The sequence below is a fragment of the Euleptes europaea genome, chromosome 19 (assembly GCF_029931775.1).
Source record: "Euleptes europaea isolate rEulEur1 chromosome 19, rEulEur1.hap1, whole genome shotgun sequence".
In the NCBI taxonomy this organism is placed as follows: Eukaryota; Metazoa; Chordata; class Lepidosauria; order Squamata; family Sphaerodactylidae; genus Euleptes; species Euleptes europaea.
Window position 1 is genome coordinate 24109072 of NC_079330.1, and position 18775 is coordinate 24127846.

The window sequence follows — 18775 nt, forward strand, 5'->3', positions numbered from 1 at the left end:
TATCACATGCAAAGCCCCTCATGGCTTTGGAATCTCATATCTGTGGGACCGCTTCTCCCTCAATGCTCTGCCATAACAGCTTCACCCATCTGAGTACTGCCTTCTGCAGGTGCGACCCTGCAAACGTACAAAATTAACAACTGCCCATATACATGCATTCTTTGCTGTTGCCGCTACCTTGTTGTATGGCCTGCCCGATAAGGTCAGGAAGGCTCCCACCCGCCTGGCTTTCCACAAACTATGCAAAACTGAATTATGCAAGAGGGCTTTTTGCAGAGGAAATGGGGCTCCACTGTAACAATATGTTTCAGAAAGAAGCTTGTAGTGAAAGGTTAGGAACTGTAGACTACATCGCTCTGTATAGCTCATACTATCTGATGCTGTAAATAGGGTCCCACTATGCAAATTTTGCACTCATTTTACATGTCATGTTAAAACTTCTGCTGCGTGTCACCTCTGGTTGGTTTCCAGATCTCTGTAAGTAAGATCCTATTGCATATCTCGCCCTATTGATTGTACTGACTTTTCAGTGTCATCCGCTTTCAGTCCCACAAAGAAAAGCAGACTACAAATAATGGATCAACTTTTCAGTCTCATCCGCTTTCAGTCCCAGAAAGAAAAGCGGACTACAAATAATGGATTGATTTTTTTGTGCAATTGCTTTCACTCTTAGAAAGAAAAGCGGACTACAAATAATGTAAATAAACAAACACGTTCAGCTCACATGAACACGTGAAGCTGCCTTATACTGAATCAGACCCTTGGTCCGTCAAAGTCAGTATTGTCTACTCTGACGGGCAGCGGCTCTCTGGCAGGGGTCTTTCCCATCACCTACTTGAAAACTGTATGAACACATGAAGTTGCCTTATACTGTATCAGACCCTGGGTCCATCACAGTCAGTATTGTCTACTCAGATGGCAGCTGCTCTCTAGGGTCTCAGGCAGAGGTCTTTCCCATCACCTACTTGAAAACTGTATAAACACATGAAGCTGCCTTATACTGTATCAGACGCCGGGTCCATCACAGTCAGTATTGTCTACTCAGATGGCAGCAGCTCTCCAGGGTCTCAGGCAGAGGTCTTTCACATCACCTACTTGCCTAGTTTCTGGAGATGCCGGGGATTGAACCTGGGACCTTCTGCATGCCAAGCAGATGCTCTACAAACTGAGCCACAAGCCCTCCCCAGAGGAACTCCCCTCCTTTCCTTCGCCTGCTGCACAGTAACTCACACCCGACTTCCCCAACCATACACATAATTAGAAAAGGGCAAGAGTCCAGTAGCACCTTAAAGACTAACACTAATATTTTCTGGTAGGGTATGAGCTTTCGTGAGCCACAGCTCACTTCTTCAGATTAGATCCATAAATTACCATATAGCATATTCCACAGTGGGTCGCCGTGTTAGTCTGTCTGCAGTAGTAGAAAAGGGCAAGAGTCCAGTAGCATCTTAAAGACTATCAAGAATATTTTCTGGTAGGGTATGAGCTTTCGTGAGCCACAGCTCACTTCTTCAGGTATCTGAAGATGCTCTACCAACTGAGCCACAAGCCCTCCCCAGAGGAACTGGAAAAGGAAAGGAGGGGAGTTCCTCTGGGGAGGGCTTGTGGCTCAGTTGGTAGAGCATCTTCAGATACCTGAAGGTATTCTTCAGGTATCTGAAGAAGTGAGCTGTGGCTCACGAAAGCTCATACCCTGCCAGAAAATATTGTTGTTAGTCTTTAAGGTGTTACTGGACTCTTGCCCTTTACTACTACAGAAAATATTTTTGTTAGTCTTTAAGGTGCTACTGGACTCTTGCTCTTTTCTACTACAGAAAATATTGTTGTTAATCTTTAAGGTGCTACTGGACTCTTGCCCTTTTCTACTACAGAAAATATTTTTGTTAGTCTTTAAGGTGCTACTGGACTCTTGCCCTTTTCTACTACAGAAAATATTGTTGTTAGTCTTTAAGGTGCTACTGGACTCTTGCCCTTTTCTACTACAGAAAATATTGTTGTTAGTCTTTAAGGTGCTACTGGACTCTTGCCCTTTTCTACTACAGAAAATATTGTTGTTAGTCTTTAAGGTGCTACTGGACTCTTGCCCTTTTCTACTACAGAAAATATTGTTGTTAGTCTTTAAGGTGCTACTGGACTCTTGCCCTTTTCTACTACAGAAAATATTGTTGTTAGTCTTTAAGGTGCTACTGGACTCTTGCCCTTTTCTACTACAGAAAATATTTTTGTTAGTCTTTAAGGTGCTACTGGACTCTTGCCCTTTTCTACTACAGAAAATATTGTTGTTAGTCTTTAAGGTGCTACTGGACTCTTGCCCTTTTCTACTACAGAAAATATTGTTGTTAGTCTTTAAGGTGCTACTGGACTCTTGCCCTTTTCTACTACAGAAAATATTGTTGTTAGTCTTTAAGGTGCTACTGGACTCTTGCCCTTTTCTACTACAGAAAATATTTTTGTTAAGTCTTTAAGGTGCTACTGGACTGTTGCCCTTTTCTACTACAGAAAATATTTTTGTTAGTCTTTAAGGTGCTACTGGACTCTTGCCCTTTTCTACTACAGAAAATATTTTTGTTAGTCTTTAAGGTGCTACTGGACTCTTGCCCTTTTCTACTACAGAAAATATTGTTGTTAGTCTTTAAGGTGCTACTGGACTCTTGCCCTTTTCTACTACAGAAAATATTTTTGTTAAGTCTTTAAGGTGCTACTGGACTCTTGCCCTTTTCTACTACAGAAAATATTTTTGTTAAGTCTTTAAGGTGCTACTGGACTGTTGCCCTTTTCTACTACAGAAAATATTGTTGTTAGTCTTTAAGGTGCTACTGGACTCTTGCCCTTTTCTACTACTGCAGACAGACTAACACTGCGACCCACTGCGAATTATCATACGCATAATGAACGCGTGCCAAGTAACTGATGGCTTTCCTCTCTAAAGAAAGCGCAGGATCCACTTCGTCGGGTTCACACGTACGGGCGGAAACGGGCCTCCCCCCCCCGGGCCCCGCAAGCTTCAAAAGGTCTCCCCCTCCCCGCTAGGCCCGCTTTGGACACGAAGAGGCAACCGACCGTTCGCCCTCTCGGCCCCCAGGACTCGGCCAGCAGCGTCGCGGGCCTAGGCCGGGCCCAGGCGGCGGAAAGCCGAGTAAGAGCGCAGACCGAAGGGGGAAAGGGCGAGCCTCGGGCCTCGGCGAGAGGCCTTGCTCCGACCCCCGACCGTACCTTCCCCTCAGCCGGAGCCTTCCCGCCCGCTTCTGCTCTCCCTCAGGCCGCGGTCATCCAGCGCAGGAAACCTCCAATGGCGGCAAGCGCTACCGCTCCAGACGCGCATCGCCGGCACTGCGCAAGCGCGCGGATCCGGATGCGAACGAGCGGAGCGGACTAGGAACCGACCAATCAACTGCCAGTGGTGCAGAGGCTGGGGGATAGCCATTGGCTTATCGGCCCCAGTAGGGGCGGGATGATCCTTTGCCTCCGCCTGTGTCGTCCCCTGTACACCGGAAGACATACTATTACTTCCGGGGAGAGAAAGACAAGGTTTCTTTTTAAAGGTGTGCTTCGCGTTCTTGGTCTCTCTCTCTCTGTTTTTTTTTTGAATATTTTTTTATTATTTTCAAATTGGTTTACAATCTTAATTATTTTTCAATTCGCAAAATACATAATATAAAAGATTTCTATCTTATCTCTAAGCAAATATATATATATTTAACTTCTCCTCTCCCCTCCTCAGTCCATTTAATATCCACGTTTCTCTCTTTGTATTCAATTCTAATTCATTATAATAAACCAAATCTGTCAATCCTACAATAGATGTTTCAACTTTGGTAATTTAATCACTCCTAACATTTTGAATTAGATCAGTTCATATCTCCTGATATTTCTTCGCGTTCTTGGTCTCCATCTGTTGTGTATGTATATAGTTGGGGAGTAAGCAAGGGAGATTTAGTAGCTTGAGTTCTGCACGAAGGATCCTAAACCCTGCTCACCCTTGGTCAAGCAAACGGACCCCATTGGCTCTAAGCCAATATGTACCATTGGTCACCAGGAGGTTATGTCCCCCTATCACGGATCAAGGGGGGAGTGGCTGCAGGCAGCCAAGGGGGCATATAAACAGGGGCTGCCAACACCATCTACGCTACTCTCAACACTAAGGGACACTGATTAGCACATTACCTTTGATACGTTTTGCAGGGCAATGATTCAGCTCAAACCCTACCCCTTTCTGACTAAATATTACTCTTCCTACACACTTGACACTGAGAGACACTGTCCTTCAGTGTTACTCCTCTGAAGATGCCTGCCACAGCTGCTGGCGAAACGTCAGGAAAGAAAATACCAAGACCACGGTTACACAGCCCGGATAACCTACAAGAACTAAGGGACACGTTTGCAACGAGTTCAGAATGTTTCCTGTGACAAGTGCAGGCTGCTTCCCTTTAGGGCATCTCCTATTCTGCCGCAGCCCGGAGGGAGCATCAGAGCTCAAGCCCCAGAATCTATTTGCAAGGCATGAAAGATGCGATGTGATTATGAACACATGAAGCTGCCTTATACTGAATCAGACCCTCGGTCCAACAATTCAGTACTGTCTACTCAGACCGGCAGCGGCTCTCCAGGGTCTCAGGCAGGGGTCTTCCACATCACCTGCTTGCATAGTCCCTTTAACTGGAGATGCTGGGAATTGAACCTGGGACCTTCTGCATGTAGAGCACATGCTCTACCACTGAGCCACGGCCCATCAAGAAAAAGAGAATACCTCTGAACAGCAGCAGTGTTCTTGTCCCAGGCTGTGCTGTCATACAACTACCCCTTCCTCACTATGCTGGTTTTGAGGTTCAACCAGCCTTCAGGCTGGACCCTCAGAACCACATGTTCTTGGAAGGGACGCCCAGGAGGGAGGGTGCAGTTGCACGACCTAGATAAGAGGAATAAGCTGAAATTGAATCTGGATAAAGTGGAGATGCCCTGACCTGGATGGCCCAGGCTAGCCTGATCTCGTCAGATCTCAGTAGCTAAGCAGGGTCAGACCTGGTTAGTATTTGGATGGGAGACCACCAAGGAATACCAGGGTTGCTGTGCAGAGGAAGGCACTGGGAAACCACCTGTTAGTCTCTTCCCATGAAACCCCCCAAAAAGGGGTCGCCATAGGTCGGCTGTGACTTGATGGCACTTTACACACAAGATGGAGATACTGCTGGTCAACTGCTGCTTGAGGCCAACTTTTGCTTCCTTCTATAGTACAACTCTGCAAAGAGATCAGATCCCGACCTAATCTATAGAAGCTAGCAAAATAATTTAAAAATGTGTTCCTTTTACAGTATATAACCTGGACGTGACTGCTTTGCAGGGAATTTTAATAAGAGAGCCTTTAAAACTGAACCTCTGCCTGTATTCTTGAGTGGTGCAGTCCATACTACCACTTCGTTGTCCTGCACATGTAAACCAAGCTATAGACCCGGAAATCGGAACTGTCAAGGACACCTTCAACACATTGTTTCCAGATAAAATGAGCAGCTTGGAAGTACCCTATGCATCCTATCCATGTTGTAGCAGCATGCCTACGCCTGCACAGAGCCACTTTCCGAAGTGCAGGAAGGAAAGCCACACAGCCACCACCCAAGAACAAAGATTTTTGAAAGCAGATGGCAGCTTGCATAAGCAAAGAAAGACTGGCTGTCTGCATAAGCCACTTCTGCACTGACATTCTTAGAATGCACTTGAATAATTGCCGAGTTTATTTTTAGCGATTCAGGTTTTTTTTTAAAGTAGAAAAGCAAGTTTTGAATTAAGAAACAAACCTACAGTGCATTGGTTCTTGTAGGTTATCCAAGCTGTGTAACTGTGGTCTTGGTATTTTCTTTCCTGATGTTTCGCCAGCAGCTGTGGCAGGCATCTTCAGAGGAGTAACACTGAAGGACAGTGTCTCTCAGTGTCAAGTGTGTAGGAAGAGTAATATACAATGGTTCCACATTAACATACCACACCCTCATTAGCACATTATCTTCTTACAGGACAATGATTTGCACATTACCTTTAATACTTTGCAGGACAATGATTCAGCTCAAACCCAACCCCCTTCTGACTATATATTACTCTTCCTACACACTTGACACTGAGAGACACTGTCCTTCAGTGTTACTCCTCTGAAGATGCCTGCCACGGCTGCTGGCGAAATGTCAGGAAAGAAAATACCAAGACCACGGTTACACAGCCCGGATAACCTACAAGAACCAATGAACTCTGACAGTGAAAGCCTTCAACAATATTTTGAAAACCTACAGTGCCCTTTGATCTCACCAGCCTGTTTTCCCACTGGCCAGTTATACTTCTCTCACATGTAGAAGAACAGCTGGCATTTATATCTTGATTTTCTTGACCTTTAAGGGGTCTCAAACCAGCTTACAATCACTTTTCCTCTCCCGAGAACAGACACTTTGTGAGGTAGATGGGGCTGAGAGAGTTCAGAGAGAACTGTGACTAGCCCAAGGTGACCCAGCAGGCTTCCATGTGTAAAAGTTAAAGGTCCCCTGTGCAAGCAACGGGTCATTCCTGATCCATGGGGTGACGTCACATCCCAACATTTCCTAGGCAGACTTTGTTTGCAGGGTGGTTTGCCCGTGCCTTCCCCAGTCATCTTCCCTACCCCCAGCAAGCCGGGTACTCATTTTACCAACCTCAGAAGGATGGAAGGCTGAGTCACCCTTGAGCCGGCTACCTGAACCCAACTTCCGTTGGGACCAAACTCAGGTCATGAGCACAGCTTGGACTGCAGTACTGCAGCTTACCACTCTGCGCCACTGGGCTCTTCCATGTGTAGGAGTGGGGAAACAAACCCGGTTCACCGCTCTTAACCAATACACCATGCTGGCTCTCCACTCAGTTTATGCATTTCTCTCTTGTGGTTTGATTGAAATGCCTACATTGATTAGAAACTCAATATGGCGCAGTGGTTAGTTTTGGACTAGGACCCAGGACAACCATATTCAAATCCCTGCACGGCCATGGAAGCTTGCCAGGTGGCCATATACTCATCACACTTTCTCAGAATGTTTGTTTAATGATAAGGTGGAGGAGGGCAGAACAATATGATAAGCTGCCTTGGGTTGCCATTGAGAAAAGCAAAATATAAATTTAATATTTATTTTTATTTACACCTGTCCGTTTTCCCACCTGAATGCCTACCATTATTACTGATATGGAGGTGTTGTTGGAGCCATCTGGATCTTAGATTTTCTGGGTTTCATTTACATTGTATTATGTATTTTTAATTAATTTTATATTGTTCTATCTTGTTATGACGCAGATCAAATTGGACTATGTGCCTTTATGTTGGATGTAACCCGCCCTGAGCCCTACTCCAATAGGGATAGGGCGGGATAAAAATCAAATAAATAAAATAAGCATACGTTTGATTTCTCCTTTCTGCCCCTCATATCCACAAGCAATGCCTTCCATATGAAAAGGAGTCTGGAGGATCATTTGTGTCAATGTCCTTAACTGATATACAGGGAAAGATGCGGGGGGAGATATCTCATGTCTTCACATTTAATATCAACTTTACACTTTAGTTCTGTCCTAGAATTACATGTGGCTATACTGACTCCTTGATTGATCAGCAACACTCCTTTATGGTCTTGCATCCAGGTCACTGAGACTTCTTCCCCACAGAACTGGAATAGATTTTTTTTTCTTGCTGTGACACTCCCAGGTAGGGTCAAGCACCAACATTAATTTGATTTATTATTATTTTTATGTGCAAACACATTCAGACAGCACCATGAACCAAGGCATTATGAAAGTGCATTTCCCATAAAATATGCACAGCACTGCAGCCAAGCCTCAGAGTCATGTGGCTTGTCCCAGGCTGAGAGCAACAGCACAGTATCCTGTCTAGAGAAGGGACCAGTAGGTAAGCGAGGGATTGCCAACTGGCATTGAATTCATTTGGAAAGCTTTATCTCCACTCCTTCCAAAGGGCCATAAGCAGCATCTTAGCAGTGGCTCTTGTTTTCAAGGGCACTTTCCTAACTGGGTTGGTGGTGTTTAAGTTCTTCTGACTGTGTATGTATGTGTGGGGAAACTCCAAAGGGCCAAGTGTGAACTGGTCCCCTTCCAACCCTCATGGGACTACAGGGGGCTTGTAAGGTCTCACTGCATCTGGCCAAGCCCTTCAAAGAAGTTTCCCCACTCCGAATCTGGGCAAAAGACTTGTACTCTAGTCCAGGGAGAAATGCACCCCAAAGAATGTTAGATATGAAGAGGTTGAGTGGAATGGCATGAAACAGCAACAAAAGGATAGACTGCTTAGAAGTCCATCCTATACCCCAAAGATAGAGGCAGGCCATTTTCAGGCCCTACAGAACAGTCTATAATACATGGCTAGGAGAGAACACTGGCTTCCTTCCTTTTTTTCAGGGCTTTCCACTATCCAAGGTACCAGTCCAAGTGCAAAGGTCGGTGTTGGACAGAACTTCCCCTAAAGAAGCACCCCCTTTGCACAAGGAAGTCCACACTGCCCTGAGCCATGGGGGAGTGGGAGGAAAGTGACAGTGCTGGAAGCAAAGGTCAAAACACAGTTGTGCAGGGTGAAGACCCTTCAATAAAAATCCTCATTGTAGGGACCCTACATCACACCCTTTCCCCCTCAGCATGCCCACCATCCTCAGGCTCCTTCCTTTACAGCTACAGAGCTCCACAACCAGAATGCACACATACACCCCCCCGAAGAAGAAGAGTTGGTTTTTATATGCTGGCTTTCTCTACCACGTAAGGGCAAATCAAACCGCTTACAATCACCTTCCCCTCCCCATAACAGACACCCTGTGAGGTAGGTGAGGCTGAGAGAGCTCTTAAGAGCTGTGACTAGGCCAAAGTCACCCAGCTGGGGAAACCAACCCGGCTCAGCAGATTGGCATCTGCCGCTCATGTGGAGGAGTGGGGAATCAAACCCGGTTCTCCAGATTAGACTCCACCGCTCCAAACCACCACTCTTAACCACTACACCACACTGGCTCTCTTTGTGCCCTTCCCCTTCCTTGAGGCAGCTTCTGCTTTTTCATAATCCAGCCGGAGAGGATAAAGGGAGTTGCAACCTGGAATGCAGGTTTATGAAGACCCTTCTTATTCCCACAGCCCTTCTGTCTGTCTGTCTCTCTCCCCCTCGCTGGCCTACAGACAGTTCTTAGAGGGGGCGAAGTAGCATCACCGCTCCTTGTCCTACTGCTTGGACTTGAGGCAATCGTTGCGCAGCAGACGGTAGAAGAGCACAATGTTCATTGGGGTTATGAGGGCCAGGCCCACCACATTCACCGCACAGGTGGCCGGCGGGATGATCTCCCAGTTGAGAAGAAGCCAGCGAGTCATCCAGGCGAGGATGCTGACGCGAAACACCATGTAGGTGCCCAGGTTGGCCAGGCTGTTGACGCGGTAGTAAGGAGTGTGTGACAAGCCGGCCATGAGCAGGATTGTTCGCAGGTGCAGGAAGACAGAGTTGATCTCCACCAGCAGGGCCACCATAACCAGGCCGATGTAGCGGTGGTACAGGAAGGCGATGCCAAAACAGACAATCACCTGGAAGAGAAGGCCGGAGGTTAGTCAGGCCCCGGGGCTACAGTCGCTGAAGACAGACTGCTGGCTGCAACAAACTGTGAGCATGACGACAGCTGTCACGATGCATACCTATTCTCTGCTGGGTACTCAAGGTTGGGTTGGATAAATACAATATATAGATAATGAATTATTAAAAATTATTTTAAAAACGTTAAAACAGCATAATGGAATTTCCTAAGGTTGATATCTATAACCACATGCCAGACGCGTTTCGGCCTGTTTGCCCTTCCTCAGTGGTCAATTGAAACCCATGTAAAACATACACACATATTTACAGATATATGTACATATAAAAGGTAAAGGTCCCCTGTGCAAGCACCGGGTCATTCCTGACCCATGGGGTGATGTCACATCCCGACGTTTACTAGGCAGACTTTGTTTACGGGGTGGTTTGCCAGTGCCTTCCCCAGTTATCTTCCCTTTACCCCCAGCAAGCTGAGAACTCATTTTACCGACCTCGGAAGGATGGAAAGCTCAGTCGACCTCGAGCCAGCTACCTGAAACCGACTTCTGTCAGGATAGAGCTCAGGTCATGAGCAGAGCTTCGACTGAAGTACTGCAGCTTACCACGCTGCGCCACGGGGCTGCTCATATATACATATACAGACAGTATATGACCAGGCATGTATATAGGTTGTATAATATATTACCTAGGAGCCCCGTGGTGCAGAGTGTTAAGCTGCAGTACTGCAGTCAAAAGCTCTGCTCACGACCTGAGTTCGATCCCGACGGAAGTTGGTTTCAGGTAGCCGGCTCAAGGTTGACTCAGCCTTCCATCCTTCCGAGGTCGGTAAAATGAGTACCCAGCTTGCTGGGGGTAAAGGGAAGATGACTGGGGAAGGCACTGGCAAACCACCCCGGAAACAAAGTCTGCCTTGGAAATGTCAGGATGTGACATCACCCCATGGGTCAGGAATGACCCGGTGCTTGCACAGGGGACCTTTACCTTTACCTAATATATTACCAATTATACAAACATCTGGTAAGTGTCTCAAGTTGTTTTGCTGGGCTGTATGTCTCCCATATAAAATGTTTGCAGGTAGGTGAGGCTGAGAAAGTGTGACTAGCCCAAGGTCACCCAGCTGGCTTCGTGTGTAGGAGTGGGGAAACAAATCCAGTTCACCAGATTACCAGTTCACCACCGCTCATGTGGAGAAGTGGGGAATCAAACCCGGTTCTCCAGATCAGAGTCCACCGCTCTTAACCACTACACTACGCTGGTTCTCAGCTTAAGTCATTTCAGGACTAAAATCTCTGCCACTCTTCAGGATTAAAGGCCCTTCTCAATTTTTCTGTGATTACAGACCTGGGTGCAAAACTAGGCAACCAATTGCGTTGTTTGGTGGTTCTTTTTGGACAGAAGATATTCAAGTGATAAGAGTATCTGCTTGGATGCAGGACATCCTTGGTTCAATCCTTGCCATCTCTAATTAAAGGAATCAGGTCACAGGTGATGTGAAAGACCTCTGCCCGAGACCCTTGGGAGAGCCACTACTAGAGAGAGGAGACAATATTGACCTCAGTGTACTGATGGTCAGGCAAAGGCAAAGGCAAGATATATGTGTTCATGGGAGAAGGGGTGTGTTGCTGGGTGGTGGTGGGGGGTCATAGTGTGACAGAATGGTAGGAACAGCAAGTGGCATCAGGACGGTGACCCTGCCCGCCTCCACAGCACTTAGTGCTGCTGTTTCTATGGTGATGGTGCCTTTACCCACCTCGAGGTAGAAGCATACACACAGACACATCGCTGCCTTTCTATGATTCAGACCATTAGTCCATCAAGGTCAGTACTGTCTACTCAGACTGGCAGCAGCTCTCCAGAATCTCAGGCAGAGGTCTTTCACATCACCTGCTACCTGATCTTTTCAACTGGAGATGTCAGGGATTGAACCTGGTACTTGCTGCGTGCCAAGCAGATGCTCTGCTACTGGGCAACGGCCCCTCCGGCCCTGGATCACTAGCCCATCTGATCAGGAGATTGCCTCCCAATGCTGCATCAGCCATATTCTGAGAGCAGACCACCAAAACGTCTTGCGATCTGCCAGCCGCTGAACACAGAGAAATCAGCACACCCTCTATGCAGTAAAAATACAGAGCGCATGCACACTGATGCACACACAGGGCGTGCATCCCAGTGCAGAATCCCAGCCATTGCCTCTGGACCTACGTGCTGGGTGCGCGGTGCCTTTTACTGTCCCTTGTGATTTTCAACTTCTTTGCTTCTGTCAGGCTCAGGCGTCTGTCCCTAGCATCCCATAAGCAAATGCATTCAGGCAGGAGATCCTGAAGCAGTAAGACTTTATTAGGAGAAAAGGCAGATAAAAGAAGCTGACTGCTTACACGCAGGCAAGGCTCGTAATGAGGAATCGTTGGCAGGTTACATGTGTAAATACAGGCAAGGAAGGTAAACATGGCTAGCATCCCGAGATAAGAGATTCCCAGGACAGAAAGACTAAACAACTCTGTGGGAACAGGATGAAGGAAACTGCACACAGAGTTTACAGGCATGTGAATCAAGGTCGTGGTCTGTGGCCAAAAGCTGGCCTTTACTCCAGTTAGCAGCACAGGCCTGACAGCTTCTCCTGGCAAATTTTGGCCAGTCTGAGGGGAATTTGCCCCGCTCTTAGGCATGTTTCTTTCAGGGTCTCCTGCCAACGTACCCATTGTCCGTACCTAGAGAAGAGGGAGTGGGAAGATGCACTCTGCCTCAGGCAGATTTGAACCAGGGCCCACACAAAGATGAATGTGTTCCGCCAGGTCCTCTCCTCATCCTCAGCTATTGGCCATGGGAGACTCCCTCTGTTTTCTCCCTCATCCCCCAACTCACAGTTCTCTCCCCCCTGCCCCCGAAAAAATACCTCACCACTGAGTGATGGCTCAGTAGCTCCCAGCACTGGTAAAACTTCTGATTAAACGCCATATCGAGGAAGTCCTGTAGGAAATACCCTGAGAAAGAAAACAGGCCTGCTCAGCAAACATCCTTCTCACTTACCCTCCTTACCAAAATAAGAAGACCCCTTCCTTGGCAGCCTGGGTTAGGAACAGATTCTGTGAACTGAAGATCGCAAGGCTGGAAAAAAAATACTTCAAATTCCTGGGTTTCAGAACCGGTCCCCACCTCCGCCCCCATTGTCTAGAATCAAGTGTGGAAGGGTCAGGGTCAAATTATCAATGAGGGATGAGGGCCAGAGCCGCATCTTTTTAGGTCCCTGGGCAAGCAGAGGCCTGGGAGCTTGGTATCCCTTTTCTAGCTCTAGAGCTCCTAGGCCCAGACTGAAATGAACACACGAAGCTGTCTGATACTGACTCAGACCCTTGGTCCATCAAAGTCAGTATTGTCTACTCAGACTGGCCGCGGCTCTCCAGGGTCTCAGGCAGAGGTCTTTCACATCACCCACTTGCCTAGTCCCTTTAACTGGAGATGCCGGGGATTGAACCTGGAATCTTCTGCAAGCCAAGCAGATGCTCTACTGCTGAGCCACAGCCCCTCTCCTAAAAGGTTAAGAACACATGAACACGTGAAGCTTGAACACATGAAGCTACCTTATACTGAATCAGACCTTTGGTCCATCCAAGTCAGTATTGTCTACTCAGCCCGGCAGCGGCTCTCCAGGGTCACAAGTAGAGGTCTTTCCCATCACCTTCTTGCCTAGTCCCTTAAACTGGAGATGCTGGGGATTGAACCTGGGACCTTCTGCATGCCAAGCAGATGCTCTACCACTGAGCTACTGCCCTTCTGGAAACAGAAGGGAAGAGGGTTCACGGTGGAGAGAATGCATTTTTCTGTCAGGATGGATTGCAAGGAAGTTGCAGGCTCTGCCCTCTGCTCCATCCAAATGGCAGACACCTAGAAAAACTCTGCCTTTCCTCCTCTCCAACAGCACCAGTGCCCAGGGCCATCTGCATGGCTTAAGTATGGCAACTTCCCAGGGCTTTGTTGCTAAAGAGGGTACCTCCAGGGCTCAAGCCCTTAATGATTGACTTGAAAACCCAGAACACCTTTGTTACAGCTCAGGAGAGACTTGAAGAGCCAGCGTGGTGTAGTGGTTAAGACTGCGGTGGTTTGGAGTGGTGGACTCTGATCTGGAGAACCGAGTTTGATTCCCCACTCCTCCACATGAGTGGCGGACACTAATCTGGTAAACCAGGTTGGTTTCCCCACTCCTACACATGAAGTCAGCTGGGTGACCTTGGGTTAGTCACACTCTCTCAGCCCCACCTACCTCACAGGGTGTCTGTTGTGGGGAAGGGAAGGTGATTGTAAGCCGGTTTGATTCTTCCTTAAGTGGTAGAGAAAGTTGGCATATAAAAACCAACCTTCTTCTTCTTCTCTTGCCTTAAGGCCCCTGGCACTGAGTTCAGGTTCTGAGTGTTGATGTCAACTCCATTTTTGTTCTGCCAGCTCAAAAAAGGCCCCCACCCCTATCCCGGGGCCCATCTCAGCAACTCATCAGAAAGCAAACCATGCTGCTATCCTCACCCCTTGAGTGGTTCTTCCCTCCACCCCTGCTGCCCCTTTTCACACATGCTTATGAAAGTGAGGATTCTCATTTGGAGAGGTTGGAATTTTTATTAACTTGCCACCAGGCCAAAAAGGTAAAGGTCCCTTATGCAAGCACCGGGTCATTCCTGACCCATGGGGTGACGTCACATCCCAACGTTTACTAGGCAGACTTTTGTTTATGGGGTGGTTTGCCAGTGCCTTCCCCAGTCATCTTCCCTTTACCCCCAGCAAGCTGGGTACACATTTTACCAACCTTGGAAGGTTGGAAGGCTGAATCAACCTTGAGCCAGCTACCTGAAACCAACTTCTGTTGGGATCAAACTCAGGCTTGGACTGCAGCTTACCACTCTGCGCCACAGGGCCAACCAATCTCAAAATGGGTCTTCAGGAAAAGGGTGGGGCCGTGGCTCAGTGGCAGAGCATCTGCTTGGCATGCAGAAGGTCCCAGGTTCAACACCCAGCATCTCCAGTTAAAGGGACTAGGCAGGTGGGTTATGTAAAAGACCTCCGCTTGAGACCCTGGAGAGCCACTGCCAGTCTGAGTAGACAATACGGACTTTTAAAAAAAAGTTTTTATTATATTTTAGGGAATACAGAAGGAAAAAAAGGGGAAAGGGGAAAAGATTTGCATCCATTTGCAACAAACGATATTGTCTCAATCATTAGTATACTTTTTTTGTTTTTTTCTTTTCTTTTCTTTTTTTTGTTTATTATGAAAATAAAAAAAATCATTAAAAAAAATCATTAGTATACACACATAGTACCATTATACACATTAAGAGCGGTGGACTCTAATCTGGAGAACCGGGTTCAACTCCCCACTCCTCCACATACAGCCAGCTGGGTGACCTTGGGCCAGTCACAGTTCTCTCCAAACTCTCTCAGCCCCACCTACCTCACAAGGTGTCTGTTGTGGGGAGGGGAAGGGGATTGTAAAGTGGTTTGATTCTCCTTAAAAGGTAGAGAAAGTCGGCATATAAAAACCAGCTCTTCTTCTTAAAACCTGATGGCATCAGCTCTTCCCACTTCTGCTAACTCGGGCCACAATAAAAGTGTGTAAAGCGCCACCAGGCTTTTGACTGCTATAGCTCCTCAAGCTGGGCTCCTTTAGGACCAGGGCCATTGCTGCAACTCTGCTCGGCTCTGGTGCCGAGAGATCCAGAGCAGTCTCTGAACAAGCTCCCCGGCAGCTTGGATAGCCAAAAGGGACTTCTGGAATTTCCCTGGCCGGGAACAGCGGCGATGCTCCCACGGGCAGTAGGGAGGGGGTGCAGCTGAGCTCCAGAGCGGAATTTGCTGCACTGAGCAAGAACAGGCTTCATTGTTTGCTGCCACTATCACATGCAGGTGAGCGGAATGGGGAGAGGCACAGGCAGGGCTGGTGCCAGTCATTTTTGTGCCCTAGGCAAGGCTAACTACTTGCGGGGGACCCTCCCATTGTTAACCAGTTTTCAAAAACAGATGTCTTGTAGAAAAATAAAAGCACAAAACTTTTTATCAGACATTATAATTAATTGTGTTCCATAGCACTGTTGTGGCACTTATCTTAAAATAAAAAATATATAAATGGTCAGTTGCGTTTTTGTCAAGAAACCAATCGGTTTAAAACTGTGCCGCTCAGGCTAGTTCTGCGCCCCTCTGAGGTCTGCGCCCTAGGCGACCGCCTAGTTTGCCTAATGGTAGCACTGGCCCAGGGTGCAGGCCTGGCATCACCCAGCACCATGTCTGCCTCCCCGTCATTGTCTGGGATGCACAGTTGCTGAGGTGGCTCCCCCACAGGAGCCCCACAGCAGAGGAGAGAGGGTGGTGGGTTCAAGATTGGGTTTGCTCAAGTGGATCTGAGCAAGAGTCGGGTAGCATCTTCAAGACTAACCAAATTTCTGGCAGGGTATATATGAGCTTTCATCGAGTGTATTCCCTATTACTATGTATGGGTATGAAAGCTGGACAATGAAGAAAGCGGATAGGAAGAAAGTAGACTCCTTTGAAATGTGGTGTTGGAGGAGAGTGTTACGGATACCGTGGACTGCCAGAAAAACAAATCAGTGGGTTATAGATCAAATCAAGCCTGAACTGACCCTAGAAGTTAAAATGCCTAAACTGAGGTTATCGTATTTTGGTCACATTATGAGAAGACAAGAATCACTAGAACAGACAGTCATGCTAGGAAATGTTGAGGGCAGCAGGAAAAGAGGAAGACCCAACAAGAGATGGATTGGCTCTCTAAAGGAAGCCACAGCCCTCAATTTCCAAGATCTGAGCAAGGCCGTTCAAGATAGGTCGTTTTGGAGGACTTTGATTCATAGGGTCACCATGAGTCGGAAGCAACTTGACAGCACTTAACACACACACACACACACACACACGAGCTTTCGTAAGTCACAGCTCACTTCTTCAGATACAGGAGAATACAGATACAGAGGATACAGGCTGTATCTGAAGAAGTGAGCGTTGACTCAAGAAAGCTGATACCCTGCCAGAAATTTGGTTAGTCTTTAAGGTGCTACTGGACTCTTGCTCTTTTCTATGGACAGACGAACATCGCTACCCATCGTGACCTATCTCAAGCGGATCCAGGCATTGCAAGGGAAGAAAAAGGTATCGCCGAGCCCTGCGCATCTGCAGTGTTCTCCCCCTCCCCCCTGTGGCCCTCTGAGCCTGGCCAGATGCCCCACCTCTAGCAGCGGATAACTGCCTGCAGCTCCCCTTCATGCCCACTCCCCAGATTGGAGATGTGTCCACCCCAGGAGGCAGCAGAAGGCTTCCTCCACGAAGGTTCTCTTTGCTGGCCTTAGCCCCACAGCGATTCCCCGTCCCAGGGGGCACAGGCTAACAATGGGGGACAAAGAAATGTAATGTCAAGCCCACACATCCCCTCCTCTCCCACCAAATAAAGCTCTGCACCTGTCCCTCAGGCAGCATGGCAGCCGGGCGGGAGGGAAACCAACTCACCGATGGAAACCCCCACTAGGCGATGCGCCCCGGGCAAGTGCGTGTCGATCATCTCCTCGGCCATCTGCGGGTGAAGGTAGAGCCTGCGCCGGAGCAAGAGAAAAAGCGGGAGGTGAGACACATGAAGCTGCCTTCTACTGAATCAGACCCTTAGTCCATCCAAGTCAGCATTGTCTACTTAGACCTGCAGAGGCTCTCCAGGGTCTCAGGCAGAGGTCTTCCAGGCATCTTGGCCATCTTCTGGTCACTGGGGATGGGTGGGGGTGGGGGAGGTAGTTGTGAATGTCCTGCACTGTGCAGGGGGTTGGACTAGATGACTCTGGTGGTCCCTTCCAACTCTCGGATTCTATCACCTGCGACCGGATCCTTTTAACTGGAGACGCCGGGGATTGAACTTGGGACCTCCTCTGTGCCAAGCAGATGCTCTACCACTGAGCCACGGCCCCTCCCCAACGAACACATGAACCTGCCTTATACTGAACCAGACCCTCGGTCCATCAAAGTCAGTATTGTCTACTCAGACCGGAAGCGGCTCTCCAGGGTCTCAGGCTGAGATCCTTCACATCACCTCCTTGCCTAGTCCCTTGAACTGGAGATGCCGGGGATTGAACCTGGGACCTTCTGCATGCCGAGCAGAGGCTCTACCACTGAGCCACGGCCCCTCCCCAAGGAACACATGAAGCTGCCTTATACTGAACCAGACCCTCGGTCCATTAAAGTATTGCCTACTCAGACCGGCAGTGGCTCTCCAGGGTCTCAGGCAGAGGTCTCTTGGCCATCTTCTGGTCACTGGGGGGGGGGGCGGTAGTTGTGAATGTCCTGCCCTGTGCAGGGGGTCGGACTAGATGACCCCGGCGGTCCCTCCCAACTCTAGGATTCTATCCCCCGCGACCGGATCCTTTTAACGGGAGGCGCAGGAGGGTTGAACTGGGGACCTCCTGCGTGCCAAGCAGAGGCTCTGCCCCTGGGCCCCGATCCCGATCCCCGCTCACCCGAGCAGCGCCCCGAGGCCGCTGAGCAGGCTGTGCACGAAGGAGGTCCAGACGTTGCGCCACTTCCAGCGGTTGCGCTGCGCCGGCGGCGGCGGGGGGACGAGGCGCTCCAGCCCGGCGTTGAGCAGCCGGAACGCGGCCAGGGAGCCGCCCAGCAGCAGCAGCGGCTCCATCGGGGGCCGCCGACGGCGCGGCCGCTGCGCCTCCCTCGGCCGGGCGGGCAGCCTTATGCCGAGCGGCCGGCGCCTGCCATTGGCTCCCGACGGCGCGCCCGCTCCCCCCGCCCGGGGCCGCCTCTTCCAGCCCCTTCTGGGCAGCGGCCCGAGGGCCATAAGGCGGGCCGGTTGGGCTGGGACCTCACAGAGCGCCTTCCGACGTGCGCGGCGCGTCGCCAAGCCCCCCCACCCCGACGCGGCCGGACGAGCGCGCCGGCACCGCGCTGCGCCCCACGTGCCGGGCAGGGCCGGCGAGCCAGGGCGCTCCCGTCCCCGGCGCGTGGCGGGTCGTTCCCCGGGGCCCCCCTGCCCGTCTGTCCGGCCAGTCGGCGCCGGAGAAGAGGAGCGAGGGAGGCTTCGCTTCCCTTGGCCGTCGATGCACGCACTGGTTCCCAACCGGGGGTCCGAATTTTTATTTTGGACCTTGGGGTCCCTGCACCGGACAAAAAAGTCCTAGTGGTCCCTGGTCAAAAAAAGGTCGGGAACCACTGATGTAGGGCACTGGTTCCCAG

General features: G+C 49.2%; 1 protein-coding gene across 1 annotated transcript; it reads right to left on the reverse strand.

The window, feature by feature from the left end:
* Positions 1 to 9207: 9207 nt before the first annotated feature.
* On the reverse strand, positions 9208 to 18221 carry TLCD2 (TLC domain containing 2). The gene is made up of 4 exons (XM_056865209.1): positions 18049 to 18221; positions 17057 to 17139; positions 12464 to 12546; positions 9208 to 9561 (listed from the first exon to the last, which is right to left on the reverse strand). Exons 1-4 carry the CDS (start codon positions 18219 to 18221, stop codon positions 9208 to 9210), a joined length of 693 nt encoding a protein of 230 aa, XP_056721187.1.
* Positions 18222 to 18775: the final 554 nt, after the last annotated feature.